The sequence below is a fragment of the Drosophila virilis genome, chromosome 3, assembly GCF_030788295.1.
Source record: "Drosophila virilis strain 15010-1051.87 chromosome 3, Dvir_AGI_RSII-ME, whole genome shotgun sequence".
Classification (NCBI taxonomy): domain Eukaryota; kingdom Metazoa; phylum Arthropoda; class Insecta; order Diptera; family Drosophilidae; genus Drosophila; species Drosophila virilis.
The window spans coordinates 19,721,817-19,736,590 of record NC_091545.1 but is presented as its reverse complement, the minus strand read 5'-3'; the positions used below and the strand labels follow the sequence as shown (position 1 = coordinate 19,736,590).

The 14,774-nt window shown below is 43.1% G+C and overlaps 3 protein-coding genes across 12 annotated transcripts; 2 read left to right on the top strand and 1 right to left on the bottom strand.

Moving 5' to 3' along the window:
• The first annotated feature begins 67 nt into the window (after nt 1-67).
• Nucleotides 68-4,631, top strand: LOC6622562 (adenylyl cyclase X E). 4 transcript variants are annotated; one of them, XM_015175073.3, is made up of 13 exons: nt 68-215; nt 373-438; nt 516-656; nt 714-873; nt 933-1,710; nt 1,775-1,875; nt 1,962-2,283; nt 2,337-2,802; nt 2,863-3,224; nt 3,290-3,384; nt 3,456-3,607; nt 3,660-3,801; nt 3,861-4,631. In XM_015175073.3, exons 1-13 carry the CDS (start codon nt 213-215, stop codon nt 4,382-4,384), a joined length of 3,312 nt encoding a protein of 1,103 aa, XP_015030559.1. In that variant the 5' UTR covers nt 68-212; the 3' UTR covers nt 4,385-4,631. The 4 variants fall into 4 exon arrangements, with proteins under 4 accessions (XP_015030559.1, XP_015030558.1, XP_015030557.1 ...); XM_015175072.3 differs by having other exon boundaries at nt 3,674-3,801; nt 3,861-4,056; XM_015175071.3 differs by lacking the exon at nt 516-656.
• Nucleotides 4,632-5,304: 673 nt separating this feature from the next.
• Abp1 (Actin binding protein 1) lies at nt 5,305-7,909 on the top strand. Of its 2 annotated transcripts, none has more exons than XM_015175074.3 (5): nt 5,305-5,914; nt 5,984-6,435; nt 6,505-6,681; nt 6,729-7,192; nt 7,263-7,909. In XM_015175074.3, the coding sequence occupies exons 1-5, from the start codon at nt 5,660-5,662 to the stop codon at nt 7,493-7,495; spliced, it is 1,581 nt and encodes a 526-aa protein (XP_015030560.1). In that variant the 5' UTR covers nt 5,305-5,659; the 3' UTR covers nt 7,496-7,909. The 2 variants fall into 2 exon arrangements, with proteins under 2 accessions (XP_015030560.1, XP_002047963.1); XM_002047927.4 differs by having other exon boundaries at nt 5,308-5,914; nt 6,735-7,192.
• Nucleotides 7,910-14,438, bottom strand: stv (BAG domain-containing protein starvin). Of its 6 annotated transcripts, none has more exons than XM_002047926.4 (4): nt 13,427-14,438; nt 10,107-10,215; nt 8,873-10,004; nt 7,910-8,805 (listed from the first exon to the last, which is right to left on the bottom strand). In XM_002047926.4, exons 1-4 carry the CDS (start codon nt 13,694-13,696, stop codon nt 8,469-8,471), a joined length of 1,848 nt encoding a protein of 615 aa, XP_002047962.1. In that variant the 5' UTR covers nt 13,697-14,438; the 3' UTR covers nt 7,910-8,468. The 6 variants fall into 6 exon arrangements, with proteins under 6 accessions (XP_002047962.1, XP_070064357.1, XP_070064358.1 ...); XM_070208256.1 differs by having other exon boundaries at nt 10,107-10,212; XM_070208257.1 differs by lacking the exon at nt 13,427-14,438 and adding an exon at nt 10,698-10,855.
• Between the last annotated feature and the right edge of the window lie 336 nt (nt 14,439-14,774).

The window sequence follows — 14,774 nt, the reverse complement described above, 5'->3', positions numbered from 1 at the left end:
GTCGAAGAGTGCTCAGTTTTGCGTTTACGTTACGGCTCTGACTTTTTCGCTTTAACGGTGTCAAGATTTTGCTTTTTGTCTCTACTGAATTAACACACAAACATTTCGACATATTCACAAAGCAAACATACAACACAATCAAATATAAACATTTTTTTAAAAAACATATTTACCCGAACTATGTCTGCAGAGGACTTAACATTTGGCACATAATGGTAATTATACATTGCATCAAAACAGCATAAACGGTAACTTTACCGTTTCAATACAGGGATGCTAAAAAGTTAATTTTTTAGTTCGACTTAACACTATATCAGTAACTCCTTGAATATACCGTTTTTTTTTTATTTCGTTATAATAAAATGTTTGCAGAATGTGAAAATGAAATGCAAATTAGATTATTCGAAGGAAATACGTTGGGAGCGAAATTTTCTAAAGGTATCGTATAATCACATTGAACTAATGACCTACTATCTACATATATATACCGAAATGCTAAAAAAAAAAAATCACAGAAAAAGTGCAAGGAGGTGGGTGTAGAAAAAGAGTTTACTGCATACCAGATGCGTCTAAGCGCCAACTACGTCGTTGTCTTTCTACTGCTTCACCTGGCTTTCACGATACTCCACTGCGTTATGTTACTGACAACGTGCGAGGTGGATATATGTTAGCATTTGTTAACCATAAAGTTCATTTATCGTCTGCCTACACAGGACAGGGATAAAATTTATATAGATGTCGGCTGTTATACGCTGTCTACCGTGCTCGTCACTTTAGTTCTGTGGCCCAGTGCCAATCCAAAATGTATGCCAAGACTTAGATATAAAAAGTATTTGACCTCGGTGCTTGCTGTGGTATTTATGGTTGTAACTGGTTGGTGTCCACATATTTTCTATATATTATTTTCTTGGACTACATTACTATTTTTACAGATCTATTGCTTAACATATACCATTACCACATGGACGACTGGATAATAGGGAGCTTCTTTGACACATATACCCTCTTTACGATCTATATGTTTCTGCCGATTCCGTATATTTTGCCGTCGCTAGTGCTTGGAATTTCGGTGTCCGTCATTTATACTTCCTATTTTGTTTTATATTTAGCTTCGAAGCACCGATATGAGATATCGAATGTGGCGCACCTTAACTATTTGTCGGTGGAAATTTCGCATCAGTTCTGTGTAAATTTGTATGGTGCGTTTTTTCGCATTATGCGCGAGATAATCGTACGCTCCTCGTTCCTCGATCGGCATCAGTATGTGATGGAGGACATTTGGCTGAGGAGCGCACGGGAGCAGGAAAAAGTGTTTCTGCATAGCATATTGCCGCCGCAAATATCACAGCCAATTCAAGAGGATATTCGCAATCGGATTAAGTTCTCTGAAAAGCATCGCAATACACCTATCAATATCAGACGAGATCGCATTATGGCCATTCAGATACATCCCGATGTCAGTATCCTGTATGCAGATATTGTCAACTACACCTATCTGACCACAACTCTAACGGTTAAGCAGCTAATTTCCCTACTCCACGAATTGTATGCCAGATTCGATCTGGCCGCCTCTCGTTACACGGTTCAACGCATCAAATTCTTGGGCGACTGCTACTATTGTGTGGCGGGTCTGACCAGACCGGATCCCGACCATGCCAAATGCTGTCTCGATTTTGGGCTCTGTATGATCGACAACATTCGCGAAGTGCGGTTAGTGTCAAAGAAGACAATCCGATATATCTATTTAACATAACAACACTTCCAATCCATTTAGAGCCAAGGAAAAACTTGACATAGACATACGCGTTGGTGTCCATTCGGGAGCTCTGTGTGCCGGCGTCCTTGGTGCAGCAAAGTTGCAATATGACATTTGGGGTAGGTAGTAGTAGTATTTAAGATCTCTTTTTGCATATGAAATACATATACTTAAAAGTATAGCACACTGTTATGATTTATATTAGGCTCGGATGTGGTTATTGCCAATCGACTCGAGGGTACCGGTTTGCCAGGTCATATTCACACTAGCGAAAGAACTCTCCAAATGATTATTGAGCCTAGGTATGAGGTGCAACCCGGTACGGAAAAGGCCCGTAATGATCCATTCCTTCAAAAGCACAACGTTATCACATATCTTATTCCCTTCAATGTAAGACCAAGGACCATACCCGATCTGGATATTGACCACATCAAAATAATTGACTCTGAAACAGAACTGAAGAAGCAATCTTCGATTGGACTGGAGTTACGTGAAGAGTTCAAAAAGATGCCGGTCGGTCCCATAAGGTAAGCGTCGATGGAACTAGCCCGGTTTCAATTAATCCACATTTATCTGATAGCGTTAAGGAGAACTTTAAGGAGGTGTTTCAATTGTGGGGAAAAGACAAAGACAAGGAACGGATACGAGCACGTCCAGTAATCGGCATTTATCTATTGCATTTTCGCGATCCACGCCTCGAATATAATTATATGCACCAGCCCGATTACATGCTAAAGTACAGTATGCTCTTAGCCTGGGTATTTGGCCTCAATCTGTGCTACATACAATATGTCCATGACAGCGGATTGGTCAAGAATGGCGTGATTGTGGACCTTGTTGTGATGCTGAGCTTAACCGTTTTACTTTTCTTAACCTGGTATAAGAAGCTCTGCTTTTTGCGGTATTCAACTCAAGACCACAAATACTCTCGCATAAGTTGCTGTCTATTCCGAGTTGCGGAAAGTATTCAGCGCAGTCTCATCAAACGTATTGGCATCTATATGTACACCATAATATCGTACTTTAGCATTATAACCGTCATGCTGGTGGGTATCATATTTGCGACTTAAGCTAGATCTCTTACATTGTATGGCTATTCCAATTAGATGGACTGTGACAGAGAGGAGTACGAGGTGGTGCATATTGAGAGCAAGCTCTATCATTACGAGCCAGATATGAATATGTGCTTTCATCCCTGGCTTCTGACCAACATGGTGTGCCTCATAATTGGGATGAGCCTTATCTTTACACGCATTCCCTTCATGATGAAAGTTGTGGTTAGCACATTGGAGGCGATCACCTATATGATCATTCTGTTCTTTCAGTTTGAGTACATAGTTCATCATAGTCTCACAACCAATCCCTATTTCGAGGCGGAATACGCGCACTGTTTGTTGGTCATAATTACGCTGCTGAGTCTATATTTCAAGGAGCGACAGACCGAGTTTAATAACAAGATCAACTACAAGTGAGTGAATGCCTAACACAAAGCCAATAGCTTTTACAATTTGTTTTTCTATTGCAATTATTTAGATGGAGAGAGGAGCTGTTAAAGAAACAGCACGATGCCTTTATAGCGGATCAGTCCATCACGATTCTATTGCACAATATTTTGCCAGCCCATGTCGGTAGGACTTTTTTGTTGAACTGATAATCTCAAATTTGTTTACTCATTAACACATTCTATACTTGTATGCAGCCAATGTGTATCTGACCTCGCTGGCCAAGCACGAGCTATACTATGAAGACTACGCAATGGTGGCTGTCATGTTCGCATCCCTGCACAATTTTCAATTGGATTTGCCAAACTTGCGGGTTCTCAACGAGATCATATCCGAATTTGACCGAATCGTAAGAGCCACATGGCCTGTGCAATTTGCCAACGCTTATTTCTTTGCTGTAGTTGTCATATTATAGGGACGATTATCTGGTAGAAAAGATCAAAATTGTGGGCTGTACATATATGGCAGCCTGTGGCCTAGATTTGCGTTTCTCCTCAGTTATAAGCCAAGAGAGGAGTACACACGAATCTGTTATCCAGGAGGGTGAGCGATTGGGCTAAGAGCTCTACTGATAATATATATATATGTCTGTCCTGTTGCAGTCCTGCGTGCTCGTCGCTCAATTTCGGTTCTCCGCAAAGATAACTATGCGTCGAGCGAGAAAAAGGAGGAAGTGGTCTTTGTGCTGACCACCTTTGCGTTGGATCTGATGCGCACCCTCTGGACGTGCAACAATGATTATAGGAACGTGCCAGTGGATCGTGATGTATTCACTGCTGATATGAGCATTGGCATATCAAGCGGCGAGGTGATGGCCGGCGTTGTGGGTGCCTCACAGGTGCACTACGATATTTGGGGAAACGCGGTAAACATGGCCTCACGTATGGACTCCACCGGTCTAGCTGGCCAAATCCAGGTGACCGAAGAGACGGCCGAAATGCTGCGCAAATATGGCCTAGAGTGTAACTACCGCGGCATGACTTTCGTCAAGGGGCGTGGCATACTGCCAACCTATTTTGTGGGCATCGACGAGAACTATGAGTTCAAGTACATTTATGAGAGCCGCCATCACAATCTGTCAGACAATAGTGACAGCCAACATGGGTCATCCGAAAAGAATGCGTGATGTGATTCGTTTTATGCTCGTTTTGGAACGCATTCTACCCCGTATTGTGAAATGTGGGTTCAGTGTGGTAATAGCGAAAGTTTTATTTTCGCCCGACCACAACATTATTTTATTTCCGATCTTTTCGTTAGAATAATGGGCGCATTTTTAAATGCTACCATTAGAATGAATCTCTGATGGCTAAAAATTAAATGTATTTGTAGTAGGGAAGGAGAAAATTGTAGGATGACAATAAACTTGATTTTAACTACATCATCTTTCCTGACATAAAAGCGATTCTCAAAGCTTTGCATAAAACAGTAGACATACTTTAATTTAGATTTCCTGAGCAGCATTTGTTGAAATTTGGCGCCAAAAAAAAATTAACATTGGCGCGAAAGCAAAAGGTGTGAAAACGATTTCCGATACCCACTTAATAAACAAAGTTTGCTCGCAGAGTATATAAAAGTTTAGGTGCAATTTCAACATTTTGTGTTAATTAAAAATAGTATTTAGTTAGTAAAACTTAAAACGCAGAAAACTTACAATTTTCTCCAATGGAATGTAAGTAAAAACAAAGTGTGGTCGATTAATTTTCTTCGTACAGAACGGTCACACAAATAAGAAAAACGAAATCATTTTTATAAATATGCGACAACCCTAGTGGCTATTATGGCCACTTGCCATATGGTTAATGCCTTGCTCGACTGCAACTACTGCGGCCATTTTTAGTGCAAACTTGAACACCGAGCACAGATCATCGTTGAGTGAGTCTTTTCTAGTATTTTTTTATGGAAGTTTTAGCTAAATTGACGTTAAAATGTATTATACCCATTCAAAATTAAGATGTAACAGCTTTTTTTACCAGGCATTTTGTTTAATAATATACGCATGCTGTTTGTAGCCACCTTTTCATGTCCTAATACATTTTTCATAGATTTGACGGACAAGCCAACGGCATAAATCGACACTCCGAATCGAAAATTCAAAAATCGTTATTATCGATATTATATCAACAAAACCTACGTAAATGTTGCGTTTATGTGTGTGTCTCTGCTGCATTCGATGTGCATTTAATTAAAACTCCATTCAAGTGAGAAAATTGCACTTTTGGGGCGTTGGCTTTACCAAAATTGGCGGTGACAGCACCAAAAAAGGTGCACGAGTGAAAGCTTGTGAAGACTTTTGGAAGTTCGATTTATCGCATTTTGCGGCTTTGTTCAAGGTCGTTGGCATTGGTTGCCGACGGGTGAACGGAGATTAACACACATTCAATCGCGAACACGCAAGAAGAAAATGGCAATTAGCTTCGAGAAACATCGGGCGCAAATAGTGGGTGCCTGGAAGGATGTGCTGGACGACAAGAGCAGCACCAACTGGGCGCTGTTTGGCTATGAAGGCCAGACGAACGAACTGAAGCTGGTCGGAAAAGGAGACGGCGGCGTAGACGAGCTAAGCGAGGACCTCAATAGCGGCAAAATAATGTACGCATTTTTGCAAATCGAAGATCCAAAGACTGGCCTCAATAAGTACCTGCTCGTCAACTGGCAGGTGAGTCAGTGTGTTGTTTTTCGTTCATTCTTGTTATCTTATCTAACTATTTACCGTTCCACCTTGAAGGGCGAAGGCGCACCAGTGCTACGCAAGGGCACCTGCGCGAACCATATTCATGACGTGGGTAAACTTCTCTCCGGTGCCCATTTGACAATCAATGCACGTAATGAGGATGACATCGATATCGAGCGTTTGTTAAAGAAGTTGAGCACGGTTAGCTCCGCATACAGTTTTAAGGAGCCGCGTGGAGCCATGGAGGAGCAAAAGGCGCCAGTGGGCACAAACTATACTCGGGTTATTCCTACAAAGGAGCTCAACGCGAGTGTCATGCAGGACTTCTGGAAGAAGGAGGAAGCAGAGGAGAAGCATCGCATTGGTGCTGAAAAGGAAGCCAAGCGCTTAGAGCTTCTGAAGCTCGAGCAGGAGCAACGCGCTCGCGAAGAAAAGGAGCATAAGGAGCGCGAAAAGCTGGTCATAAGCACGACTAAACTACAGCCGGCTCATGTGCCCATTAAAACGTAAATATACGAACATGTTATTGACATTCTGTTGAACATTTGTGACTTAACCGCATACTGAATTTTCAGTTCGCCGCAGCCATTGAGTCCTGAGAAAACATCTGCAACTTTTGCGAATAACCTAACCGATGCGGAGCGTATGCGCCAGGCGCGGAATCAGGAGGCACGTGAGTTGATCGGCTCACGGGTGGGTGCTGCCAAGGCAATGTTCACCAAGCACACCAGCGAGGGCCAGTTGCAATCCAAGTAAGCTCGTTGGCTTGATTTGCATTCTTGTTATTTATTGTACGAAGTTTCAGGCTCAATACACAACCGCCGGCGAAGCCCGCCCGAAATTCTATTGCACAGCGTATAAACGTATTCAATCACAATCAGAATCAGGATACAGAGGCCACCTTGCCTCCACAGTCTGTTTCGCCTATTAATCCTCCAGTGGCCGCCGAAGCTTCTGAGGCCAACAAGCCACCAGTTGTGGCCGAGGTGAATTCCGTTGAAACCATAAACGAGGAGGACCTGCAGCAAACTGAGGACCTACCACTGGCTCATGAGAGTGAGCAGTTCTCCACCATCAAACGATCGCCGCACAGTAAAACAAACTCGGTTCAATCACAGTCACCGGATGAGACGACGACATCGTCAAACGAGACCGACACGGCTGTATACAAAGAGGAAGAGGTGCGCACCAAAGTATCAGTCACAGTGCAGCAGTCCCAATCGGTTAAGACATCCGGCTTAAGTACACTGGAACGTAATGCATGTAAGTTGTCGAAATGAGTATCATACGTTGATATTAATCTATTTCTTTCTTTATATTTGCTCAATATAAGTGACCGATCTGGTCAATGAGGATGACTTCATATGCCAGGAGAGCCTGGGCGACTTGGGTCTACGTGCCCGTGCCTTGTATGACTATCAGGCAGCTGATGAATCAGAAATAACGTTTGATCCCGGCGATGTTATAACGCACATCGATCAAATTGACGAGGGCTGGTGGCAGGGATTGGGCCCTGACGGAACCTATGGACTGTTTCCGGCAAACTATGTCGAAATCATCAACTAAAACCACACTTAGCATTAACAATACAATGCAAATCCGTATCTAATATGGCAACTGCAGAGCAGCAACACTAGTTTTTGCAGGTGTAAACCTTAACAGCCATAGCTGTAGTTAATGGAGCATATATCCGAATTACTCACATTTAAAACACGGCTGCCCAGTAATATCTTGAACAATAATGCAATTTATACTATACCTAATGAGATTTAATATTGCCTATAAGCGACTATAACACGGTTTAGATCGTACATCACGCGCACCATGTTCTCACAGGTGCCTTCCATTTGTGTATACATTTTATATCTGATTGTTAACTTTAAGATTTCGAAACAATGTTGCGTCCTTTTTAAAATGTTTCTTAATGCACACGATTTGTATTATTATATGTAGCCAATATATGTTTTGTATGTATGTGTATTATAGTGTGAACAATATCTACATTTATTTTAATAATTAGTAGCACAAAAAGTATTGCATTAGAATATTTCCTGTTTGTTTAACAATTAGCAAGACTCGAGCTACCTATCTTCGGCAGATTGCCAACCAGTGCATTACCATGTGTGTAGTTTTGTATGAGATCATACTCTTGCTTGTCCTGGTGATCCTTTACAAATTCATCAACTCTGATATAAGACTGAATTATCAGCTAATTCAACAATTGTAACATTCTTCACTATAATATCCATTTTCAATTCAATAATATGCAGGCACTGTCATTTATATCATTATTAACTTATCCTAGTTTACGTACGCATGTATATGTTGCAATATGTGTATATTTAACAAATACTAGCAAAGAGTTCGATGCAACTTCACCAGCACACCTAATCAGATGCTCACAAACAATGCTTTAATTAAAAATTTGTCGCTTTCCTCCGAGAAATTTGAAACAATAGATTAGATCCCCCGATTACTTGATTTTGGTTAATTTGTGTAGCTGCTTCGAAACGGTCGTCCTGTAAATATACTGCGATCATCATTCTGACGACTGTGTCGTCAGCGTTGTGGTCTCGGATTTTGTCGTCTCCGTGGCCGGCTGTGAATTGTCAATCGCAGCTTGCGAGTCTGGCACATTCTCAGCACCCTCTGCGGCACTTGGTGGTGGTGGCAGAGGTATAGGATCTTGGATCTTGGTGGCATCCAACGGCTGGGGCGTAGCAGGCTCAGCGACAGCTGCAGGTTCAGCCTGCTCAGCGATGCTCTGCGGCTCTTCAGTTTCTGTACTGGCTGCCGCGTTCTCTACTGTACCAGATGCTCTTCTGGCGTTCTCCTCGGCCTTGGCGTCAAGCACGTTGACTGATGCCTGTATGCACCTAAAAAATAGGTTCAAGCCAGTTTAGGATCGGGCTATATTATAAAGAGAACACTCGGTGATCTTACTTGATGGCTTCCTTGCGGGCTAGCCGAATGCTATCCTTGCCGTTTGTGTCGATCGTGTCTAGCTTGAGAAGATTTCGTGTTAGCATCTCATCCAGGTACACATATTCCTTGTCGTTGCGCGTGCCCTTGAACTGTTCCACCTTGGCCATCAGATCAAGAACGTCTCGCTGTATATCCTGAATCTTCTTGATGGAGTCTACCGTATGTGGAGTCTGCGGCGGCACACCGACACCAGCGTCCGTCTGCAACTGAGGATCGCCTTGCGGCTGTTGAGTATTAAGCGGAGCAGGACGCTGCTGTGGATGCTGCTGCTGCTGCGGCGCATAGTATGCCTGGGCCGAAGCTTGTGCCTGTGCCTGCGCATGGCCTGCAGCAGCACTCTGATTTGGTATCTCCTTATGCGCATTGATAATGGGCTCGGTGCGACCCTCTACAAAGATGGGTATGGTGCGCACATTGCTACCGCCCGGAGTCTGCGGAGGTGGCGGCGTTTGCTGCTTTTGCTGTGGATGCGCCTGCTGCTGTGGCGGATAATAAGTCTTATGGAATTGCGGCGGCTGTGGCTGACCCGTTCCGAAATTAGGCTGTACTGGTGGACTAGTCTGCGTGCCAAATTGTGGCGGCGGCGTCGGCCGCTGTTGATTTGTTTGTTGTTTTTGTTGTTGGTATTGTTGATTCAGCTGTTGCTGCTCTGGCGGTGGCGCAGAATGCGAGCGCGGCCCTTGTTCCTGTTCGGTGACGCTCTTTACGCCCATATCCATTGTGTTGCGCAGCCCATGCTGGTTTAGATTGACAGGTGGCGCGCAATCGACCTCCGAGCGGCCAGCGGGGTCATCCGTTTGGATGGCCGCGTCGCACAGACGCTTCGAGGGCGACTGCGGAGCTTGAGGTGCCTGTGCTTGTCCGGTCTGCTGTGGCACGCTATAATCTTGCTGGTAGTACTGCTGCTGAGGACGGGGCTGTGGCGGGCCACCGCCAGCAGATCGACGACCGCTAAATCCCTCTGGTATGTACTGGCGGAAGTCCGATGGCAGTCTGTTGAAGAAATCATCATCGGGCTCCATGTGGCTGTTAGCGCCGCCGGCTACGCGGCCGCGTCGTCCAAGTGTAGAGAATTGTGGAAATCCAAAGTCTGCAGCATCGTCGAAATAATGAGAAAAGTCATCGTCAGCATGCATTGAGTGTGCCTGAGGATAGTTATGGGTATGGGGATCGTGCAAACTATTCCGCTTACGTGTGCCGCCGAAGCCGGCGAAAGGATCGTTATGCAGGCGTCCCAGCCGAGATCGTGGGAACATATTATCCATATCCATGTCCATGTCCGGTTCGAATCCAAAGGCCTGCTGCAAATATCAAAAGCAATTCATAAGTTTTGTCTTCAGTCTTCAGTGACTAGCAAAGGCCGAACGAACACGCCAAATGCCCGCACGGGCCAATTGTTTATAAATAAGCGGATGATTCACTCCAATCGCAGTCAAAGTCGAACAAGTCCATGTGTGCAGGCATGTGTGGGTGTGTGTGTGTGTGCGCGTGAGTGTATGACAAACAATAAGAACTTGCAGCTTGAGTAAAAACAAGTGACGTCAACGTGTAAATAGACGCTTTGCCATTCAACGTGAATTATTATTGCGTTAACTAACACTTTATGTACACACTACATAACACATACAATATATACACACATTGAATGTGTATGTGTGTGTATGTGCGATGTATCAGCGAACAGCTGTTTGTCAGCAGATCAAAAAAAAAAAAACACTTTTACAAGCCGCAATATTCAATTGCCAATATGAATTTGTGCATGTGTGTGCCAGCTATTCATTACCTATTTTAAGTCGATTGTTTGGTTTATCAGTGAACAGCCTTTTTCACAATTTACTTTTACACTTTGCTACGTTTTCTATTCGCCTTTTCGTTAACGCGACGTGACGTGCTCTCCGCTGAAATGTTTTCTTGTGAATGAGCTAACCGGGCAGCTGGTGACAGCCTTTTATAGAATCAAGCAGACAATATGCCTTGGACGCCCACCACGACGAAGTTGTTGCTAGATGCTTCTGGCAACTTCAGCACGGTTTGACAGCGCTCTCACGCACGAGATGCTCTCCTTTGAGCAGCACAAATACATACATACATGTATGTGTACATCCATATGTAACATGTATAAAAATGTGTGTACATTGTCCACATACGTATGCGTAATTTACGTAATGTACGGACCCTGACTGTTTTAATACGTAGTCCTTGTTGGAAAAATTACAAAGTGCGTATCCTTCATATGTACCGTTGCCAGCACTGAGTGATTGTCCTTAAATATTTTTAAAAAATGTTAAATGATGATCCCAAAGCCAAAAGTAATTATGCATGCATGCGTGAATTCCTTTTCCTTCCTGTATTATTATGTTGACGCCCGCGCTTCCGAAAGGCGTGAAGTGATATTGATAATATGCATGTATGTATATGAAATATGTACGGATGAAACATAGGAATAATAGATATTTATTTGAGAATGTTCTGAATGTGGACGACTCATTAATGTTATTATGGTTACGACTCTTTGGAATACTCTGTTATGTTAATTTTTTCTTGATATATCTTAAGTGTTTCATATTGATATTACTTATTAATACTAAACTGATTTCTATGAGAATTTTTAAAGATTGTGGGCTTTACATATATGTATTGTCAAACTCTTGAATATCTTACTATGTTTTCAAAATGAAGAATCTTTTCCGCAGCTAATTTTAAATTTCGTTCTGTACGAACAACAAATAAGAATATGCTCGAATAATTTGTACTGCATTGGTAAATATTTCTTAATAATATGCTTTAAATAGGCAAAAAAAGGGGAAGGTACTAATGTAAATGTTTGATCAAATATTGAAATCTAAGCCTGATGGTCTGATCAGTTAACTGAAGCTCGTGAATTGCTAGACATAGGTAAAGTTACATTTACAAAGATAAACAAACATTTTAGCCAGACTCTCAGATTTCTTCTTCTCTCATATAACTATACATTAGGCATGAGAAAAACAGATTCTGACTCAGAAGAAATTGGGTAGATCGACACAGCTAATTAAGAATATCTTTATTTACATATATGTTTATTTTAATGGGTCCGAGATTTCATACATGTCGTTTCAAAAAATAATATGTAGGGGTATTTACTCGCTCACAATTTTCTTGCCATTGTTTGTATGTATATATGTATATTATGTATGTATTTAGACGTTATTCCAGTTAGCCAATTGTATATAAACTTAGCTCGTCTGATCGACAACAATAATACCCTCTCGGGTGGACTTAAGTTCATGTTTCTGTATGTGGATACATGTATGTATGTACATATAGGGTAGGTTTGCAAGTGTTGTAAACAAATCAAGTCACTATCCGATCAGAAACTTGTGACGACTGACCACAGAACATCGCGGCCTCTTCGATTTGGCCAACAAGTTAAGCAATATATGCTCATGTTATTTCGTGAGCTGTCGCTGTCGCCGCCTACACGCATTTGTACATGTGTATATTGTATATACGTAAATACATGCATACATATAGACTGCCATTTGCCCACCCACATGCACACATTCACACACATTATATGTATATGTATAAGCCTGCCAGAGTGTGTTTGTAAATGTATTGGTAAGTAAGTGCACCTACAGCTACAGTTGCGATTGAGTCGAAAATATTTAGCGTTTGCTGAGAGCAAAAAGCGAGTCAAGAAATAAACCAAATGTTTGCTTTTGCCAGTTCTTTTAATAAGCTCTCTCTCGCTCTCTCTCTCTTCCTCTCTCATTTTGTGTGTCTTACTCTCGCCGCGTATTTGGTCGGTAGAACATTTGCGTTTGTCTATCATCACGCATTTTCTAGAAATTGTTAAATATATTTAACGAGCACAAATCAAATCGAGCGTCGATTCGTCTCGTTCATAAAAAACACTTGATACTTTTGTGTGGCCAGCAATTAGATTAGATAGCCAATCAGCTGTGGTTATACTTGGCATACTCCCGTTGTTCAGTTGATGCTGTTCCATGGTAAATTTCCGCAAGCCGCGCTACGTTAATCATACGCAGCGTTGACTGTACATACATATGTCAATAGTTGGTACATATGTATTTGTGATTTACATACATATGTAGAGCAAGCCTATTGGGTCAATAGTGTAAGCACACACACAAACACACGCACACTTGACACACTTCTCAAGCTGCTGTAGGGCATGGCTGCATACTATGTATGTATGTATGTATGAGAGAGTCACACTTGCACGCACACATGCATACGTTATATATGTTTGTATATCCTCCAATTCGCCTTTACACAACAAAAATGCAAGGCGAAGTTATAAGTTTCCGATGCGCAGCAAAAAAAAAAGGTTGCTTTTTGTGCATTTTCAGAGAACGAGCTAATTAAATTTTCATCGGCAAACGCATCTGTCGCCAAAAACAATTTAAAGCGACCTTGTCGGGCGCCAGTCTACATACAAATGTACATATAAGCAAGCAGAGAGGCGACCTTGAGGCTGGCGCCGTCGATTTTTAGCCAGTCACTCACCTGAAAATGTTGCTGCTGCGGATTTGTGGGCACCTGCGGCTGGTGCTGGCGTGGCGATCCATACGCCGTTGGCTGGCTGGCATAGAACTGAGCCGGCTGCTGCTGCTGCTGTGCGTAATGCTGAGGATGCTGCTGCTGCGGCGAGGCACCGCTGCCGACATACTCGCGACTGATGGGTATGTTGATGCCGGATCCGGCAGGCGTGCCGTTGCCGTTACCACCGCCGCCACCCGCGCCGGGCTGGCTTGCTGCTATCACAGTTGGCTTCATATTGGCTGCCCTAAGCGAGTCCTGTCACTTTCTGTTTCCGTTGCTCGACGCGTCTCGAAGCGCTGCGACTAATTTCGAAAAAAAAAATGTTGCTCTGCTTTGAGTTGTGCTGCTACTGCTGCTGCTGCTGGCGCTGTTGTTGCTGCTATGTTCGGCAGGCAGGTTCACCTTGAGAGCGACAATGTGTTTGTCCGTTAATTCTCGTACGTTCCGCAGCCGGCCGTCGTCTCGTCTCGTCGCGTTTCGTTTCGTTTCGTCCGTCCCGATCCGATACGATACGATTTGATATTTTATAAGTACTGTGGTTTCTCCACTTGCCGCTGGGATTAGATGCGACTTTTCCACAACAGCGTAATCGATTGCTAATTGCTCAGTATCCTCTGCGTCTTGCCCGCCTTTCCTGTCTCGGTTGACGTGATGTCACTCTTTGGCTACACTTTCTAACAGCCACGGCAGCTGTTCAGCACACGCACACGAATGCACTCTCGATACTTTTTGCTTTTACGTACTTCCGTTGGCCGCTTTAAGGTCTCTCTCTCTCTCTCTCTTTCTCTGTTTCGATCTCTCCTTCTGTTATGTGTGCGCGGTGTGATGCTTTGTATTTATATATTCAATTTAAATATACAACACCTATAGATAAAAATATTTTTGCACATTGCTGCTGAACGCACACACACGCACGACCACGTAGTATATTTGTCCGTTAGTCTAATAGTTCACGTCGTTGCCCACTGCTCGCTGCCAAAGTTGCTCGTCGACTGAGCGCAACCTTTTTCGTTCGTTCGTTTTGGGGCTGCCTTGATGTTACGTTTGGCGACGACGCAGTCTCTCTCTCTCTCTCCATCTCCATTCTCAGTTGTTAAGTTGAGCTAGCACGCGGCTTGTTAACTTTGTTTGCGACGCTTTAACGGATAACAGTTAAGTCCTAAATTGGTAAGTGTTTTTACAATGTGCCAACCACATTGCAAACGATATTGTGTTTTTCTCATCTACTACAATTTTCTCTCTCTTTCTATGGAAGTAGCTGCTGGCTCTCTGGGCCGATCGGTAGCCATCTGAGCGTCGAGATTCACACACA

Bases quoted from the DNA above. Each gene is read 5' to 3' on its own strand.
- LOC6622562 (XM_015175073.3), top strand. The intron at 439-515 runs GTATCGTATAAT...AAAAAATCACAG, and splicing joins GGGAGCGAAATTTTCTAAAG to AAAAAGTGCAAGGAGGTGGG. The intron at 874-932 runs GTTGGTGTCCAC...CTATTTTTACAG, and splicing joins GGTATTTATGGTTGTAACTG to ATCTATTGCTTAACATATAC.
- Abp1 (XM_015175074.3), top strand. From the start codon at position 5,660: ATGGCAATTAGCTTCGAGAAACATCGGGCGCAAATAGTGGGTGCCTGG. The intron at 6,682-6,728 runs GTAAGCTCGTTG...TATTGTACGAAG, and splicing joins GAGGGCCAGTTGCAATCCAA to TTTCAGGCTCAATACACAAC. The intron at 7,193-7,262 runs GTAAGTTGTCGA...GCTCAATATAAG, and splicing joins TACACTGGAACGTAATGCAT to TGACCGATCTGGTCAATGAG.
- stv (XM_015175936.3), bottom strand. From the start codon at position 13,696: ATGAAGCCAACTGTGATAGCAGCAAGCCAGCCCGGCGCGGGTGGCGGC. The intron at 10,216-13,426 runs GTGAGTGACTGG...TGATATTTGCAG, and splicing joins CGCAGCAGCAACATTTTCAG to CAGGCCTTTGGATTCGAACC. The intron at 8,806-8,872 runs GTAAGATCACCG...CCTATTTTTTAG, and splicing joins GCCCGCAAGGAAGCCATCAA to GTGCATACAGGCATCAGTCA.